General features: G+C 48.2%; 1 protein-coding gene across 1 annotated transcript in view; it reads left to right on the top strand.

Annotated features, from left to right (window-relative positions):
• Nucleotides 1-19,955, top strand: part of SHOC1 (shortage in chiasmata 1) — a 1,878,679-nt gene that overhangs the window by 1,809,357 nt on the left and 49,367 nt on the right. The window contains exon 27 of the mRNA XM_078676649.1: nucleotides 17,328-18,351. Within this exon, the coding sequence (XP_078532775.1) occupies nucleotides 17,328-18,351 (1,024 nt within the window). The remainder of the gene's footprint in view (nucleotides 1-17,327; nucleotides 18,352-19,955) is intronic.

Genomic DNA, 19,955 nt, shown 5'->3' on the forward strand with positions numbered 1-19,955 from the left:
CATGTCAACCATTGGTATCTAGTGGCCAAACTAGCCATCCGTCTGAACCTAAAAGTGAAGAATTATATGTACCATTCTGTATCATGTTGTTGAGCTTTTCCTCTGTGAAATTTGCTGAGTGTTGCCAGTTGTCAAAACGTGCAGTGGAGGGAATGTTTGGAATATTCATGTCTTTAATTTTAGCCAAACCCAGGCAGGTGGTTTTCTGTACTGTTTTGTGCAGGAAAATAAATTGACTTGGTAGTAGATAAGCTCTAAACAAAGCTTATTTGTGCTGGACTGGGATAGGTACTTTGCCTGTTCAGTCGTGCAGGACTTTAGTGAGAATTTGTTCTGCAGACCCACCACCGGAGAGGTATTGCTTGGGTATCTATTCTAAGATAAAGAATCTGCTGCTATAAGTCTCTATCAGCTGAACAAGTTATATACCTTCTCTAATGCCTTATCTAGTAGAGACTCTAGCAAGCCACAGATTCCTTACCGACCCACCCATCCTCTCTGCTCTACGAATTGAGCCCTACGGATAGGGTCTGTCCACTTTCAGGGCCCTAGTTTTCAACACCAGTGGTCAGTGTTCTTCATGGCTCCACGCTCCTGCCATGGAAAGTAGCAAAATGAAACTGACGCCAGCACTCGGGGGGTGGCACCTATATAAGTACTGCGCATGACACTCCTGCCCTGGATGCCACCAATGGTGCCATGCAGAGCCGAACTACGCCTCCTACCAGCATGCAGTGGTACTACTTACTAAAAATTTCCATATCCAGTCTGGCCCCAGTTCTTTATGCCATGTAGGGAATGTGATAGGCAATGTCCATAATGGGCCCCATACCATCTGTTTATGGTGTTTGCTGTCCAACTACAATTCTAAGTTCTGCTCTTCATACATTTCCCATAAATTCTAAGGCCATTAAGGAACATGAGGCCAGGCTTTTAATGGCCAGGGTGATGGATGAACATCAACATCAAAGACACTGTTGTCATCGTTCTCCATCCTCTTCCTCTGGTAAGAAACAGAGAAAGCGTAGGAGGAAGGAGAAGAAGCACAGCAGAGTTAAGTCACCTAGATGCTCTCCCTCTCCTACAGGAACCTTGACCTCAGAACCAGAGCTGGTTCCGTGGACGCAAGGAGACCCTCTGCACAGCCCCCATGCCTCCACTCCGCACAGGCCTCCACGCCAAGAGCCTTTGATTCCACCTCCTGCCTTCAACGCCATCAGTGCTGTCCTTTCTGTAATTCCTGTCTTCGGAATTAGATCCAGAATTAGTCTTGAACGCTATTTTTTTTATCTTCTCCAAAGCATCGACTCCATCGGGCGCACCTTCGGGCCCAGTGCCCTCAGCACACATGCTTCTGTTCTTACTGTTTCAACTGATGCCGTTCTGCACCATACTTCCTACCACTTCGATCTGGCTCTTCACTTCTCAGCACCATAGGTGGTGCTGAGGATGGCACAGCGTCCACCTCCACTACCACCACCGGTGCCAGATGCACCTCCACTGGTGCCGCAGTCTGATGTTGAACTTCAGATACATTCTCGCAGAGAGGCTCAGTGACTGATATAAGAAGAGGCTACCAGACCTTATATTCACGAGAAATTTGGAACAGATTCAATCCCCATAATTCTTTACCCTTAACCTGACAAAGAAATGGATCCTCTAGAATTTCAAGGCATCTCCTCGACCAGTGACTTGGCTACCTCTCCTGAGCTGGCCGTAGAATTTCCTTCAGGACCATTGACTGCGAGGTTGTCTCACTACATAAATTGTACTGAAGCCAGCAGCGTTTCTAGAATTACAATTGCCTTCCACTGAGGAGAAAGCTAACAACCTCTTTGAGTTTCTCCTCTATACTTCAGCCTCTACCATACCTCTTCTCCCATTCAACGCAGCATTGCTGGATCCCATCATGGCAGCTTGAGAGAAACCATCCTGTGGTCTAGCAGTCAGCTGGCTGATAGCCCACCAATATTGTCCTGCCCTTGGGGATCTGGCTTTCCTCTCCATGCACCCAGCACTGGAGAGCTAAGTCATACAGGCTTCTTGTTCAGGGACCCAGTCAAGTGGTGCATTTACAACAACAACCCCCTTTGATTGCAAATTGACGCGCGTGGAAGCTTGGCGCAAGAAGGGTTTCTCGACGAGGCATACGGCTCTCAATTCACTAAATGCCAACTGCCTTCTTGCACATTACATGCTCTTTGGGACATGGCCCAGATGCTTCTTCCGCATGTCCTGCCAGATATGAAAGAACACTTCCAGGTACTGATTTCTGTTGCACAAAATGCATCATGACACATCATTAAACCTGGGCTAGATATTGCAGACTCCGTAGAGCAAGCTGTGGGTACCTCAATCACGGTACGATGTCATGATGGGCTCCGGACGTCCAACTTTTCACCTGATGTTTAAGCCAATCTTATGGATTTTCTCTTTGTTGGGAATCACCTCTTTGTTGATAAGGCAGAGTCAGCGCTGGAACGCTCCAGACCAGAAAGGCCACAACCTGATCCTTCAGCCTTCAACTTCCACTTCCTAACAAGGACTTTCAGTCTTATTGCTGCTTTCGTGGCTTTGGGAGAGGATCTGCTTTTTGGTTCAGGCAGTACCAGCCTACTCTTCAGCAGCTCCCTAACACACTCATCTGGCAGTAAAAGGCCAGCAAGGAGGAAAGGGGTGCAAATCTACCTTGTAATCCTCCTCTTCTACCATCTTCCCTGCACCTACAGGAAAGCCGGTCAGGTTCCGGTCCCCGGCATCACACACCGCCTGTGGGAGGGAGGGTGCCACTCTATCTTCTAGATTGGAAAGACATTTCTTCAGACAAGTGAGTCCTTTACGTCATAGGAAAAGGCTACACCCTTCCCTTCCTTCAAGTTCTGCCCCCATACCCGCTTCCTCCCTTGTCCCCTCCTTCAGAGCATCAGGCCATTCTTCAACAGGAGGTGGCAGCGCTCCTTCTCAAAGAAGCGGTGGTGTTAGTTCCTTAAGAAGAAATGGACCAAGATTGTTACACATGATACTTCCTGATGCCCAAGAAAGGATGGCAGTTTGCACGCGATCCAGGGTCTCAAGAGCCTGAACTTTTTACTCAAAAAGGAAAAGTTCAAGATGCTGACCCTAGCTCAAGTTCTTCTGGTTTTGGAGTTTGGAGGCTGGATGGTGTCCCTGGACCTGCATAATGTGTACTTCGACATCCTTATCCTGAGGCCTCATCGGAAGTACTTGTGTGATTTGTAGTGGGTTCTACACACTACCAATTTGTGGTATTACCCTGTGGTTTCACATCGGCCCCTTGAGTCTTCATGAGGGCAATGGCAGTGATGCAGCTCATCTTAAATGGTCATGCATCCCCATTTTCCCATATCTGGATGACTGGCTCCTCAAAGCCAGTTCACCAAAGTTGGTGTTGCGTAATTTGCTGTCAACTTCATCTCTGCTGTTAGACTATGGCTTTTCAATCAATGGGCCTAAATTTCACCTCTGGCCCTCCCAATGACTCTAGTTTATATGGTCGGTACTGGACACCACCTTCCTCTGTGTCTTTCCTCCTTCCAAGAGAATGCAAAATATCAAGAGGTGGATCCATGCGTACACAGAGATGCAAAAGTTGTAGTCCTGCGATTCCTGGTTCTGCTGCCTTCCTGTATTCTCATAGTCACACACTCACATTGCTGAGCCAGCGTTATCTTGTCAATCATGAGTGACGTCTTAGGCAGATGTATTCCTGGACATCTTCACCCAGTGGAAAACACTCAGTGCCAGAAGTTCTGCGCCATACAATATCTGTTGAGGAGAGGCTAGGGACATGGAACTTTCAGCTGCATTACACATTTCCCCCATACCCTTGATTCCTTGAGTTCTGAGAAAGATTTGTCAAGACTGGGCACAAGTCATTCTCATGGCTCTTAATTGGCTGAGAAAAGTGTGATGCAGACCTTCTGCGCTTCTCCACATGTCCCCCGCTTTGCGTTCCATTCAGGCCGGACCTTCTCTCTCAGACAGGGTACTAATTCTGCACCCCAACCTCCGAGACCTCCACATTGATGCTTGGGAATTGAGCTGGGACAACTCAGCTCCTTTCAGCTGCCAATGGAGCCAAGACATCACCTTATGTGCACATTGTCCCTCCACTAAGTTGGCCTATTACAGTAGATATGGCAACTTTGTTGCCTGGTGTGCGGACAATGGTGGTGATCCCTTCCAGGACAAGTTATTGCAAGTGCTACAGTTTGTGATTTCCCTGGCTCAGAGGGGCTGTGCCATTGCTACCCTGAATGCCTAGTTAACTGCCTTGTCCTCTTTCCTCTGTCTGCTGGATCAGCTATCCCTGTTTAAGTCCCATGTTGTCATGTGTTTTCATATGGGCCTGTATTAGATTTGGGGGACTCTAGTTGGCATAGGTAGGTACTTGTGACAAATAGGGACCCTTGCCTCTAGTCAGGATAAGGGGATTACACTCCTAAATAACCCCTGCTCACCCCCTTGGTAGCTTGGCATGAGCAGACAGGCTTATCTCAGAGGCAGTGTGTGAAGCATTTGTGACCACATATAGTGACAACACTACAGATGGACACCACACAAGGTTTTTATATAAAAAATAAGTATACTTTATATAGAGTTACCACAAGACCATCAACAACAAAAATACACAATACTATCACTTTAAGATGGTAGATTTAGCTTAGTTAAGTTCAGTTCTTGAGATGCAACACTTTGCGTCAATGTACCTTAGGTTGCGTTGCGCTTCCATGACAAGCAATGTCGCAGCGAGGGAAATGCAGCAAAGTTCAAGTACAAAGAAATAAAGACGGGAAGATCTTCCAGATGTGGCACGCTTCTCCGGGGATGCGAGAAGTCCTCGGTTCAATGCGTGGACTGCAGCGGCGACACCCTTGTTCTGCGATGCGATGATAGCAGCTCCACTTGCGACACTCTTCTCCCACGATGCGTGAAGCTTCCGCACGATGCGACAACTACAGCGGCGACATCCACGATGCGACGGCAGCAGCTCCGACGGCGGCGCGCTTGTCGATGCGGTGCAGTGCGACAGTTCCAGCGGCGACACCCTCCCTTGGAGTTGCGACGGCAGGCACATCGACGGCGACACACTCCGACCTCGTTGCGAGACTCTTCTCTCGATGCAATGCAATGCGACAGCTACAGCGGCGACACCCTCCTTCGTAGTTGCGACGGCAGCAGCAGCGATGGCGACACGCTTCCTCTTCGTTGAGGCACGCTTCTCTCTGATTTATTTATTTATTTATTTATTCAAAGTTTTATATAGCGCGAACAAGATCCTTACAGATATCAGAGCGCTTCACAGAGACAGGGGCAAGGGCAACAGGAATGAACAAAATAATGGGAGCAATATAGTGGTCAATAAACATAGAGTAACATAGATAACAATAATGTACAGAAACATATCAAAACCTATCAAAATACAGTCAGGTAAACAAGTCATATAAATCCAACAAAGAGTAGCATATATTGGTCGATAGGACGAGAGTAGCGTAGTAGTGCCCCTCTAGGTAGTAGGATAGTGCCAAAGGGCAGGGTGATCAGAGATACAGCGCGATGCAGAGACTCAGTTCCAGTCTCTGTAATGTTCAGGAGATCTTGGCCAGAAGGATTCTCTTCACCTCTTTCTTGAAGAGTGCCGTGGAGGAGATAAGCCTCGTTTCCGGAGGGAGCGCATTCCAGATCCTGGGTGCCATTCCTGAGAAGGAGCGCTTGTATGTTTTTTCTTTCCGGAATCTACTAGGTTTCAGAAGTAGATTTTTTGTACTACGATTGGATCTCGACCCTCCTGATATAGACAACTTTTGCGCGAGGTAGTTGGGTGCTTTGTGGTGCACCGCCGAGTGTGTCATTATTGCAATTTTTAGTTGAATTCTGGCTTCAAAAGGCAGCCATTTTAGAGATTTTAGGTCTGGGAAAATATGCGAATGTTTTCTCGAGCCAGTAATGAGTCTTGCAGCAGCGTTCAGGGAGGCTCTTAGGGGTGCTGTTGTGGATAGCGGGAGTCCGCTGAGGGCCACAATTCCGTAGTCTATGCGAGGGATGACTAAAGCTTGTACAGCAGTTTGGAAGTCTTTGGCAGGGAGGAAGGGTTTGAGTTTCCTCAGTGTGTTGATATGGAAATTAGCCCCTTTTGTGGCTATGCTAATGTGCTGTTGCATGTTGAGCTTGGCGTCAACTGTGATGCCTAGGGATTTCGCTGAGTCCACGATAGTAGGTTGGACATTGAGTGCTGTTAGGTTATTGAGCCACGTTTGGGTGGTGGAAGTTTTCGCCGGGGGTGAGATGAGTAGGAACTCGGTTTTCAGCGCATTTAGTTTGAGGTGATTAACGGCCAGCCAGGATTGAGTGTTGCTAAGTGTGGAATTCAGTAGTTTGATATCTTCCGGGGATTGTAGCTTTAGGTACAGTTGTGTGTCATCGGCGTACATATGGAATTGAACATTGGATGCTTGGAGCAAGGTGGCGAGTGGTTCCATGATGAGGTTGAACAGTGTGGGGGAGAGGCAGGATCCTTGTGGGACACCTAGGTCTGCAGGCACTGGTTTAGATAGCACATTGTCGATCTTGAACTTCTGCGACCGGTTATGCAGGAAAGAAGCAAACCATTTGAGAACAGTTCCCGAGAGACCCATTCTAGTGCTTAGCAGCTCCAATAAGTTCTCATGTTTGACCGTGTCAAAAGCTGACGATAGGTCAAGAAGGATGAGGAGACAGGAATCATTGCGGTCAAGGATTTGGAGGGCGTCATCAATTATGTGTGTCATAGCTGTTTCCGTGCTATGTTTCGCTCGGAAGCCTGATTGGTGAGTGTTGAGAAGGTCAAATTGGTCAATGTGTTTTGTTAGTTGGATTTGGACACATTTCTCCAGCAGTTTGGCCAGGGTGGGGATATTGGTGATAGGCCGGTAGTTGTTCAGGTCAGACGGATCAGCTGTGGGTTTCTTGAGTATAGGTGTGACTTGCCCCACCTTGAGGGAGTCTGGGATGAGACCTTGTTGAAGAGAGCTGTTGATGATTTTGGTCCAAAGAGGGAGGAGCAAGGGGGTGAAGTCTTTTAACGCATTAGCAGGTAGGGGGTCTGTGAGGTGATTAGAGGGCTTCAGGGTGCAGAGTAGTTTGTATATATCTTCTTCCGTGTAGCTGTCGAAGTGCAGCCATGATGCATTGTTTTTAGGTTGAATGTTGGACATTCTGGTGTGATTGGGGAATCGGCTTAAGTCCATGACGAGGTCATTTCTTATGTTGTCGGTCTTTTGCTTAAAGAAAGCAGAGAAGGCTTCACAGTGTGGGGTGTCGCTTGTTGCTTTGTTTGATTGTAAGGGTTGTGCCTTTGTTTGAGTCTTGATTAGTTCGAACAGTTTCCTTGGCCTGTTTTTTGCTTGGTCCAGTAGACGGCTAAAGAAGTCAGACTTTGTGCGCTTTATTTTCCTGAAATAGTCATTTCTCTTTTTTTTAAGCGTCTTTAGATGCAGTGATGAGGGGTCAGATCTCCAGGTACGCTCTGCCATTTGCATAGTGCGCTTGTCGTCATTGAGTCTGCCATCGTACCAGGGGTTAGAACTTTTGTTGGAGACTCTCTTCAGTTGCAGTGGAGCGACTTCATTGACTATCAGTTTCATAGAGTCAAGGTAGTGGTCGGTCAGTGCTTGGGCATCCGAGACACCTGGAGGGGGGAGGAGGAGATTGTCGAGGTGGGGAGGGAGTGTAGTGGGGTTAAGACTCTTCATGTCCCTTTTCCAGATTTTGGATTTGGTGGGCTGAACCGGGTTAGGTTTAACTTTTTCGTTAATAGAGAAGGTGATAATGTGGTGATCTGACCAGTCACAAGGTTTGATCGCCTCCAGTTTGGTGGAGTCCTCCTTGGCGATGATGAGATCGAGTATTGCGCCTTTGTCGTGTGTTGGTCTATCAACTATTTGGGTGAGGTCAAGCGCATTAAGGAAAGTTTTGAGACTGTTCACCTCTGTGTCTTTCTGATCATTCCAGTGGAGGTTGAAGTCACCCAGGTAGATTTGGGTGATCTGCCGACCGGCATTGGAGGTGATCGTGTCCATGAGTTGTTGGGTGAATATGATGTTGTCGCCAGGCGGGTGATAGATGAGATGTAAAGCACAAACTTGTTTGCCCTCGCTGGTGATATCGAGGCAGAGGAGTTCACAGGAGGTGAGGGAGGGGGAGGCAGCTTTAGTGACGGAGAGGTTGCTCCTAAAGATGCATGCAATTCCCCCGCCCGTCTTGACAGGCCTATCCAGTCTAATGATGTGATAATTGGGGGGGACTAATATGTCCATTATCGGGGTAGAGGCTTCAGTAAGCCACGTTTCCGTCAGAATGGCTAGGTCCAGTTCCATTGCTGAGACGAGATCAGCGATGTCGGAGGAGTGTCTTTGGGCCGATCTGCAGTTGAGTAGGATGCACTTGAGTTTGGGGGTGAGAAGGGTGGTCGAACCTTCTAGAGAGAGGGGGATTTTTCTGAGGTTGCTAGGGACGGAAACTCTGTTGCTATGTGTTGGGAGCCTCAGAGGGTTTGAGTGAGTTGTGGGTATGGGGATGTGTGTGTTGGATATGTGTTTTACAGGACCTGGGCCATAGGAGTGTAGGAGAGAGCGAAGGTCGCGGTCAGACAGTGAGTTGAGGACACGACGGGGGCGGTGGGAGTTATTGCGAACGGGGATAGTCGGCCATCTCGGGGATCGTTTGAGGCGAGTGTATGTAGGGGGGGTGCGTCGTTTGTAGGGTAGTGGGATGGTGGGAGGTAGGCTGGGCCGTGAGAGGAGGAGGTCTTTGATGTCGTGGACATCCTTTTTGACTTGTAGGAGATCCTCTTTGAGTTGTTGGAGGGTAGATAAGGTCGGGTCCAGAGGAGTAATGGAGATGGTGTTGGTGGTGAGAGCGATTGGTGAGTGGTTGAGTAGTGGGCTAGAAAGCGGGCAGGGTATCGGAGGGGGGGATATGCTGGCGTTGTTGAAGGGTTCTGCGGTGATAATGAGTGGGATGTTATTCGGAGTGTGGGCATATTTGTGGACGATGGGTGTTGGTGGAGTAGGTGGAGAGTGTGAGACATAAGTGGTGTCAACAGTGGGAGACGGTGTAGGTGAGTTAAAGAGAGAGTGAAGGCTGAAGACAGTGGGGGTGGCAGGAGGGTAGTGGGGGCTGAGAGTGGGAGGAGGGGGGGATGTTAAGGTAAGAAAGGCGGTATGTTCTGTGGGGGTGTCGTGAGAGAGAGTGGGGAGGGAGCTGGGGAAGGAGATGGATCTGCCTTGGGGGGGAGGGAGAGGGAGGGGAGATAAACTCCGTACAGTGGCGTATTCAGAAGCGTTCGTGGGGGGTGTGGCGTGGGGGGAAGGGGGCGTGGGGGAGTCGAGAATGTGGGTGTATCGAGGAGGTATGGGAGGGGGTGTGCACACCTGGGTATTGAGAGTGGGGGGGAACGAAGGGTAGGATTTGTCATTGCGCGTGCCGTTCTGGCGCTGATCTAGGTAGGAGGTGTTGTGGGTGGGGGTTGTTATGTCATGGGAGAGAGGGATGGGGGGGTATGAGTGGGGGTCGAGGTAGGGGTGATGTTAGAGGGGAGGCTAGTGTGTGAAGGGGAGAGATTGGTGACTGCGCTTGGGGAGCGTGGGGTGGCAACAGCGGGTGGGTGATTGTTTGGGGTGCTGAGGGAGGAGGTGAGGTGCGTATCGATCCGGCGCTGAGCTATGTTAGTAGTGTTGTGGGTGGGGGCTGCGTCATCGGGGGTGATGATAGTGCAGGTGGGGTTCTGGGTGGTGGTCCGCATCTTGGAGAGGTGTTCTTTGAACTTGGGGAACAGGTTGTCTAGTATTTCCAGGTTCTTGTCCGTGGATTGAATTAGGACAATCCCGTTATTGTAGATGGTGATGGTGGTTCTGCCATGGAAGAGTTGGGAAGGTGTGATTGAGAGGGTTATACCATGAGCTGTTTTCCTGGTGGCTGAGACGGTAAGTAGGGTTAGAAATGCTTTTCTCCATTGGGCTATGCGTGAGGTGTGGAAGATGAAATCAGTGTTCAGGGCTCCATTGCCCGGTGAGAAGTAGGAGTCAGCCACGGGTGTTTCAGGGTGTGACCTCAGGAAGCTATGTTTAAAACGTTTAGCTGCTTTTTTGGTGAGGGCGGGAGGGTAGTTGATTCTGTATGTGTGCTTACCGATGAGATCCATGTTAGGGTGGCTGTAGGGATGGGTGTGGGAGAAAAGACGATAGTAATCAGTCAGCCGTTGGGCAAGAGGGCACAGGAGTGACGTTAGTGCGTGGTCAAAAGTAGCAAAAAGAATAGAGGTAGCAGTCGAGGCAATCCAAGGTCAGGCAGTGCGTAGATGCAGCTTACACAATGTACAAAATTTGAGAGGTAGCAACCCATTTAGGTGGAGCCAAATTGACACAACATAATGTGCGGAATAATAGCGGTGTAGTCCAGGTGTCGAGAATGGCTGGGTGCAGTTTGCATGAGGTAGACGAGATGGTTGAGGTGGTACTCAGTGATACAGCGAGATGAAAGTAGTATACAATAATAACCATATAGTTGAGGTAGATAGCAGTGTAAATGAGGTAATAATCAGTGCATCATAGTGATAAAGTGAAGTGAAAGTAGTTTAACAAGATAACCAGATAGTTGAGGTAGCTATCCGTGAGAGAGGGATCACAGTGCTATAGGTGCAACTTACAACATATACAATATACAACTAGTACTAAACTACTAATGGAAGTAGTATACAATAATAACCATATAATTGAGGTAGATAGCGGTGTAAATGAGGTAATAATCAGTGCATCATAGTGATAAAGTGAAGTGAAAGTAGTTTAACATGATAACCAGCTAGTTGAGGTAGCTATCCGTGAGTGAGGGATCACAGTGCTATAGGTGCAACTTACAACATATACAATATACAACTAGGACTAAACTACTAATGGAATTACTAGATCCAATATAGGTGCAGACGACTTACAGCAATGAACATTATGGCACTGGTGGGCAGCCGATAGAATATGAGGTAGCAGTCAGTGCCCTGTCGGCAGGGAAAAGTGACAAAGGGTGTAGGTTACATTGGGTGTGGAGTACCAGTAGTCATATCATACTTCAGTAAAGGTAGTCACTAAGCACGTCAGGAGCACCAGGTTATATAGAGTGCAAAATACCCAATGTAAAATGATACTGCAGTACGAGGTAGACAATTAAGCACACGTATATTTAAGTATAGAGCTATGTAGAGACTGTGGTACCGATAGTTATTGATAGCCAGGAAGATTAGTCCATGCAGACCGCCATAGAGAGATAGAGTAGTAGTCTAGCTATGGCCGCCACGAGGGGAGGACCGGGGCTCCAGTGAGCAGTGACTAGTCCAAGATGGCCACCCAATAGAGAGACTGGACAAGATGGCCGCCACAAAAGGGTGAGGGAGACAGTAGTCCTCTCTTTGTTGTAGTTGCTCTGTGGACAGTTTCACTTTCAAGCTGAGCAGATTCTACCTTGCTGTGAGGGCGTCTTATCTTGCAGGAGCCTCGTGAGCATCTGGTGGCACAGGAGGTGATTTATAGCCTTAGATTTTATTCGTTCTCTAGTCCCCCGCCATTTTGAACAAAGGAAAGGGGTATAGGCGAGTTCACACAGAGAAAATAACTTTTTTTACACCTATTTTTACTCACAGTGAATATTGGAGGTTAGCTCTCGCTGTCTGCTGCGAGAGAATGACCGAGTGAGTGAGTCCCCTCTGTGTCTGCAACGGGACAGGGAGTGAGGGGTGCAGGTGGGGCGTCCACTGCCGCCCAGGACTGTAGGGCTCCCGATGCAGCAACCAGCGTCCCCAAGCCCCTCTCAGCCCTACAAACCGCTGGTCATCCTCTGCTGCGGTGCGGGCGGGAGGGGGTGATCCGTTGTGTTGATTTCGTCCCGCGCTGGTCCAGTGCAGCAATCAGCGCCTCTGCTGCCGACGAGTGGGAGAGGGGTCCGGTGTTTGTCCCGCTTTGGTCCCGGTGCCGGCCATCCGCTGGGGCGCCTCTGCTACGAGGCTGCAATCAGCGCCTCTGCTGCCCATCTCCGCCCCACAGACCGCTGGTTTTTCCTCTGCTGCGGCACGGGGGGGAGTGGGTGTTCCGCTGTGATTGTCTCGACCCAGCGCTGGTCCCGGTGCAGCAATCAGCGCCTCTGCTGCCCCTCTTCGCCCCACAGACCGCTGGTTTTCCTCTGCTGCGGCGCGGGGGGAGGGGGTGTTACGCTGCGATTGTCTCGACCCAGCGCTGGTCCCGGTGCAGCAATCAGCGCCTCTGCTGCCGGCGAGTGGGAGAGGGGTCCGGTGACTGTCCGCTGGGGCGCCTCTGCTGCTTAGCTGAAACGGCGGAGGGTGGGGAGGGGGGGGTATGCTGGGGTCTGCAGTCGTGACTCGTCCAGCGCTGGTCCCGGTGCAGCGTCCTCTGCTGCCGTCGTGAGGGTCGATGCCTCCCAGAGTGTCCACCAATATTTACTTCTCTTCGGGGTGGGGGAGGGGTCCGGTGTTCGTTCCGCTCTCTAAGCTCCGGTGCAGGCTGATGGGGTCATGGGGTAGCAGTTACCACGTCCCGCGCCACTCTCAGCCCTCCGGGGCCGCTTGGGCTTCTCTGCTGCGAGGTGTGCCGGGGCTTCTCTGCTGCGATGCGTGCCGGTCACGACGATGGTCCACGTCCCGAGCCTCTCTCCGGCGCTGCTGGGACTCCTCTGTGGTGCTGGTCGGTCATCCTGTTACTTTTAGCGGTTAAACCTGTTACTCTTCATCCTGTTACTCTTGATGCAGGGGTGCTAGCAGGGATATACCCGGTTAACGGACCCCAAGCACGGGGAGCTCCTTCTGGCAGCTCCTCCTAGGCGGCCATCTTGCGGCCATATGATGCGGTGCAGTATGACAGTTCCAGTGGCGACACCCTCCTTCGGAGTTGCGACGGCAGGCACAGCAACGGCGACACGCTTCTTCTCGATGCGTCGCACTTCCAGCTCCTTGCGACACGCAGTTCCTAAGAAGGCCCAAAACAGCAGCAGGCACTTCTAAAAGCAGGCCATTCCCGATAGCAGCACTTCAGCTTGGGAATAGTCTCTCCTCAGTTTCTTCAGGTTCCTCTCCTCAGTAAAGGCTTCTTCTTGGAGTCCAAAGTGATCTAATTTCATGGGATCAGGGTCCCAATATTTATACCCCAAATCCCTTTGTTCTCTGAGGGGAGAGGGGCCTTTGCCCAGTCCAAACCCGTTCTGAAGCACTCTGTTTACCAGACTTCTCCTTTCCTTTCACAGTGCAGAGCAGGCACATCAGACGCCCCACAGGAGGTGGAGCCAGCATTGTGGAAGGCAAGTACAGTCCTGAAGCACTTAGTTCACAGGATCCTTCTCTCCTTTCAGTGTGCAGGGCAGAGACATCAGCCGCTCCCCAGGAGGTGGAGCCAGCATTGTGGAAGGCAGGCACAGCCCTCTTCAAGGTTCAAGTGCAACTCCTCCCTCCCATCTAGATGCAGATCTCTCTATTCACCACTGGGCTGACTCATCCTGTCTCTTGGAATCCCCCAGCCCTGTCACTCACAAAACCAGACACAACCTAGCAGAGGCAGGCTTGAAGGCAAGCAAATACCTACTTTCTAAAAGTGGTATTTGCAAACACAGAATGTTAAAACCAACTTCACTAAAAGATGTATTTTATCATTCTGAGTTCAGGCATACTAAACTCCAGTTTCTACCATGTTCTCTGAGTCAGTTAGGATTATAAACATGTAATAATCTAACAGCCCATTCTGGCCCATGGAGAACAGGTGGCCTTGCAATAGTGAAAAACAAAAATGGCTGTAATTCACTATTAGGACATGCCAGACACATCAGGAATTGTCGTACCTTATACTTACAATGCACCCTTCCCTTGGGCCTACCATAGGGGTGACTAATATGAAGAAAAGGGAAGGTTTAGGGACTGGGAAGTGGGTGCACTTGCCCAGTCAGCATGACAGTACCAGACTGCATGCCGGCTCTGCAATGGCAGACCTTAGACACATTTTACAAGGCTGCTTCTGTGGGTGGCCCAACCAGTGCTGCAGGCCCACCAGCAGCATTTGGATTTACAAGCCCTGGGCACACTCAGTGCACTAGACTAGGGTCTGACAAGTAAACCAAATAGCCAAACATGGAGCTACTGATTAATACATCAATTTACAATAGGGAGCACTTGCACTGTGGCACTGAATATCAGTGGCACAGTGCCCAAAGCATCTAATACCAGCAAAAACACATGAGGCAACAGCAAAAATGGAAGGGAGACCCACGCCGATGGTGCCAGGTCTAACAGCCTGTCTAACCTTTTGCCCTCTCACTCCTATTGTCGTTACTCAAATGGACTTGAATTGGGTTCTCATGATTTTCAGGGGGACTCCATTTGCGCCCCTACACAGTTGCACCCTTCAAATGTTGGCCCTCAAAACTGTGGGCCTAATTTGCAAGAAATGACATGTCGCTATAGGAATGCAGCAATGCATCAAAATCACTTACGCCTGCATCAGAAATCCTTATGATGCCATGGATGCGCTGTATTTATAATACAGGGCTCCATGGCGCAAGAATTCATTATGCATCTTAATTCTGATGTATTCATGTGAAGGATGCCGCAAGGTATATATTCCCTACGAATAGCAAACCTAGTAGAGTGTAGGGATGCCGCAAGGTATCCAGCCCAAATGTGGTGCATTGCTGTAGTTGGTTATAAAATGTACTCTACTACAGAAATGCGTCAAAAGACAGAGGCGATGTGTGTTATTATTGCCGCATGTAGCCTATTGTATAGGACAACTGTAATAGTGTGAAAAGGTGAAAAACTCAGATTGCACTCTATTACATTGATCCTGTATGTCAAGCATATAAGTGGGCATATTGTATTGATGTGTACCACTTTGTCCACGTATGCGATACATAAGGCAATAATGGAGTGTAATGTGTAATTTACTGTGTTATCTACCTTATGTGTGCAGTTACCAAGTGAGAGGATGTGACTTGAATGCAGATTACACAGTTTCAAGACACTTCAGCTGGTCAGATTCTTCTAAAATAGCCAATGCGTCATTCTTAAGCCTGGAATTTTGAGGCATAGGCATTTTGACGTATCTCAAGCGCAGCGGTCCTCTTTTAGACAATGCATCAGTTTGGAAAAAAAACATGAATTCCAATGCATCAGTTTTACAGGGAATTTTCCGGCGGAACGCTTGCCTTGCATATATTAAAACTAACGTGACGCAGACGATTTCTACAGAGGAAAAAAACAACGCATGCCGACAAAAAGTTAAGCATCCTCAAAGATACGTCACCCTGTAGGTATGGAGCAGTGATGGCCCCAAAGTTCATTCTCGTTCCACAAAGACCAAAGCTGCTACTACTGACCTTTCCAGTGGCGTCCCGGTTGGCGACATCTGCTGAGCAGCTATGTGTTCACCCTTGCATTGTTTTGCAAATCACTACTGCTTCACTTCTCAGGCATGTAGTGACAGGTACTTTGTATGAGGAGATTTGCATGATATTCCTTGTTCATGTGAACAACTCAGTCCCATCAGGAACGGACTGACTACCGGGCAGTTTGGAATGCTGCCAAGCTGGGGGCTGATTTCACTGCAGTGGGGGCTGATTTCGTTCATGGAGACCTGCGCGTGCTTCGAAATAATGAAAGCAAAATGAATTTTGTTTAGTACACGCAGGTCCCCATCAACGAAATCAGCCCCCAGCTCAGCAGCATTCTGAGTCCCATCTCCCAGGGAGGTACTACTTTGGAGCTCATTCATCAGGTGGGGAATCTGCGGCAATATGTACCCACCAGAAAAAAAATGCACTTACCTTCATTAACAATATTTACGTTGGATAAATGATCTTTCCTTAGATTACTCACAGCCATCCCTCCTGCCCGATGAGCTAATGCCATGATTAGTAAGATAGCAAGGTATGCACACGTCTTATGCGCTGTATTTGTTGCTGTCCCTGCTCTCTCTGTTCCTCTCTGCCCCCTCCTAGATGGAATGGGAGCGGACAATAACAAGAAATGTGGCCTTATGCTGCCTAAGGACAGTGAATATTTGTGAGGTGTATGAGTCTCGGGGCCCCTCATCACATTTTGCGGGGGATATCATTTCGTTTAACGCCACTGAATTCGGCAATTATATAGTCTGGTGATGTCACTGAATGTGGCACCTAATATACTCTAGTGATGTCACGTCCGGAAGCAGAGTACAGAGTTCTGTAGCTCTGTGGTATCACCTGGCTCTGCTGGAGCATCACTGCTGAGGTAAGGATTTCCACACCAGCTTCGTGACTCGAAGGAATAGTCGTAAGGTAACCAATCTTTAGGAATATTATGTATGTACTAGAAATAGTGTAACCAAATGTAAGTGACTTGAAAGTGGTCTATTTTACTGTATTGCAAATAAGTGGCTGAACAGCTTAATAAAATCTTTGATGTTAACAGTGTTCCTTCATTTTCAAGTTGACTACTACATGTTACTACTGATCTGCATGAACTTATTAAAACTTCATTGGTCTGGAATATATGGCAAACTAAGGGGCATATTACCAAGCAGGGCGATAGGCAATTATCACGCTTTAGCGGCCATTTTCGGCCGCTAAGCGGTGATAATTCTATCGCTCTATTAGCAAGCTGTCGCTAACAGCAGTTAGCGACAGCTTTAGGCGAAAGCGAGCGGTTTGGGTCCCGCTTTGCATGGCAGCGATATTTATCGCTAATAACATGCAAATAGGGCATACCCAACCTGTTAGCGACTGAACGCAGTCGCTAACGTCGCTATCACCTATTAGCAAGGCAGGCGTAGCGATGGAAATATTCCACCTATTGCCAAAAACTAACGCCTGCTCTGACCAGTTCTTAGCCATGTTATCCAATGGGAGGTGGATAACATGGCTAAGAGCATTTTGTCACTAATGCGTGAATATCGCTGTATTCTCAACGTTATTCACGCTTACGCCGGAAAATGTATCGCTTTGGAGATAAACGTTGCTAATAGCACGTTATCTCAGCGATAATTTCCGGCGATGCTTAGCGATAAAAAATTTGTTGCTAAGCCTAGTTAGCGATAAATATCGCTAATCGTTGGTAATATGCCCCTCAGTCTTGTAAATCTTTTGGTAACTTGTGGCATAGAGCCTGCAGAGTAATGCATGTTACAATCTCCCCTATTAAGTGTCTGACAGACAATTTTACCACACAGTTTCTTAGTGCGAATATTTTAGTTGACTTTTGCAGCACACGGACCTCTATCACGACTAACAAATGTGATTTTCTTCTCCTTTAGTCTTTTAGTGATATCACTTCGATGCATAGATTCAACTCTTCAGCATCAGTACAAGTGAGGAAACAAGTGACTACACCGCCAGAAAATGCAAACGACTCCAGTGCCACCAGTCACTGCTGGTCACACTCTTCACATCTGCAGGGGTCTCCAGGGGCTGGGCCACGGCTTCATATGGTGCAGCTAGCAGCAAAGGCAGCCTCGACAAGTCAAAGAGATCATAGGTCATATACTGATTCGGAAGTGCTCTGGACGCAGAGCCCTTTGGCGATCGAGCCATTTTACTATAAACAGAGCAGCCCTTATCATATGCAAGACAATGAGGTTGATGGTCACTTTCTTCAGTCTTTAAACACAGTGGACACAGAACGTTTGCCTAAAGCCCAATTTTCTCGCCTGGACAATCTGATGTCCATCGGATTTTCTTTGGGAAGAAATAACAGCCTTTGCGAATCGACTGCACGTCCTTTCAGTTACTGCAGCAGTGGCATGAAATCCACCCCTTCATACATTTTAATGAACCAGCAAAACGAGTTACAAGACTGGAAATGGTCGACGGATCAAGAGATGGGTCATCTCAGCTACGAACCCTTGGATTTTCGGGGCAGTGCCCATTCGAGCCTCAGAAACAATGAAAAATCTCTTCTCTTTCAATCTCAGCTTGCAGCAAACGACCCGGAAAGGCCCGAGAAGAGGTCACTCGACCTATGGGACCCCCCATCCGAGAAAGACGGTTTCTTGGTACATGAACTTCAATCTCAGCAGGGCTTTGGGAGCCTACAAAATGAATTCACAGACATGCTGTATATGGGCCGAGCAACTCGCAGCGAAGGAAAGATGCTCCAACACACTTATTCACCAATCAAGCAGAAGCCAGCGATGCTACAAAACACTGCTGTAATTCAGAGCACTAGTGCATTTTCATATAATAACAGCAACCTGCATTTTCATCAAACAGGTGAAGCCCAGATGGAAAGGAAAAGGTCCAATCCACTTTCAGAGAATAGAGAGAGCAGAGTATTAGAAGGTATGGTGACCAATGTCTTCAAACATGTTTTCCATTTATTAAATACTTCAAAAACACCGCATTTGCCACAAAGGTAAACGGCATGACGTTTTTCATGAGCGCAGGGGCAGGGTGTGAATCTTTGTAGTTTTTGAAATACTGGACTTTTTGCAATTCTTAACAAACTTCATCGCACTCCATTCGTATTGAGTTGCAATGTACTCCACCCGATCCTTAGTGCACAGGGGTAGACAACGGCAGGTGGTGTTTGCTGCTAGTGGGAAACCAAAACCAGGCATACATCGTTCCCCACCTCCTGCTTACCACCAGGTGGTGTGGGGCCTGTCCGACTTGGGCATGGCCACTTGCCATACCCCAGTCAGACAAGCTTGCGTTTTGGTGTTCCATTTCCGACTGGACTAAGAAGTCCATCTCTGAACCCTTTTCACACTACTACATACTCATCAGTATAATGAATAGTCTCCATCTGGTGTTTAACCGATCCAGGAAATGTATAATAATATGGGCCCTTTCCAAATGTACAGTGGGCATAATATATGTTTGCCAAATATTCTGGGGGTTAAAATCAGTGGGTGCAAGTAGCAGCCAATCTGACACTACAAACTCTCAGTCAGATCACCAACACAGGGCATCATTTACAATATTTTGCCCTAGGGCAGCGCAGCAAGCCTTCCTGCTGCACTGCCCTATGGTAAAAGAAAAAGGCAGGAATGCACCATAGCTATCAGATACAGCACATTACTATACTCTTTCCCAGCCCTGGTGTCCAATTGGAGGATTGTTTTTGTGCAGGAAGGGAGACCTTCCTCCCCATTGCAGTGTGAGGCAACGCAGCGACTTGCGCTGTGTTGTCTTACTCAAATATCTACAAGGGCAATAGTGGCTTTTTGTGGCCATGTAGATATGGCTAAGCCCTGTATACCTCTGGAATTTCACAAAAAGTGACGTTTCGACCGCGCATAGGGCTTGTAAATGAGCCCTACAGAGTATTGATTTGTGGGACATAACACTTTTGCCAGGTCCCATAGGTTACATATCTCCGAGATCATGTTGTATCATTATTCCTCTGCACACTTCCTAATTAGAAGAAATGGGAGCAGTCTTGTGTGAGAAATATTGCAGGCTTATAAAGGCTCCCTCCTGTATCCATCCCAGGGAACCGACATCTGGCATTGTCAGTCAGTGATGCCTCATCCCAAGACAAGTTAGTTAGTTGAGTGGTAGACCAACCAAACTAAGAACAGAAGGCTTCCAGGACAAAAGTCAGGGGGATGACCCAGTTCTAACATTTAATTGAGAACAGCGGATCATGCATATCTGAATTATATCATTCACCAGTTATATTAGTAATGACCATTCCCGTCTCTACAGTGTTTCCGAGTTTATGCCTCCAAATTTATTTTAAAGTGATATCAAGGTATCACCATTTTGCCCCAGTATACGTCCTGTACCAGCCAGTGACATTGAAATTGCTCGAGAATCCTTTCTGGTTCACCTCTAAAATCAGTAAAACCTGGATTAGCTATTCAAGTAGACTTGAACCCATGTTTTTCGATGCTATACATAATTTTCTTTCCGGTATGTCGTGGCTTTCAGAGAGATGC

The sequence above is a fragment of the Lissotriton helveticus genome, chromosome 2_1, assembly GCF_964261635.1.
Source record: "Lissotriton helveticus chromosome 2_1, aLisHel1.1, whole genome shotgun sequence".
NCBI lineage: Eukaryota > Metazoa > Chordata > Amphibia > Caudata > Salamandridae > Lissotriton > Lissotriton helveticus.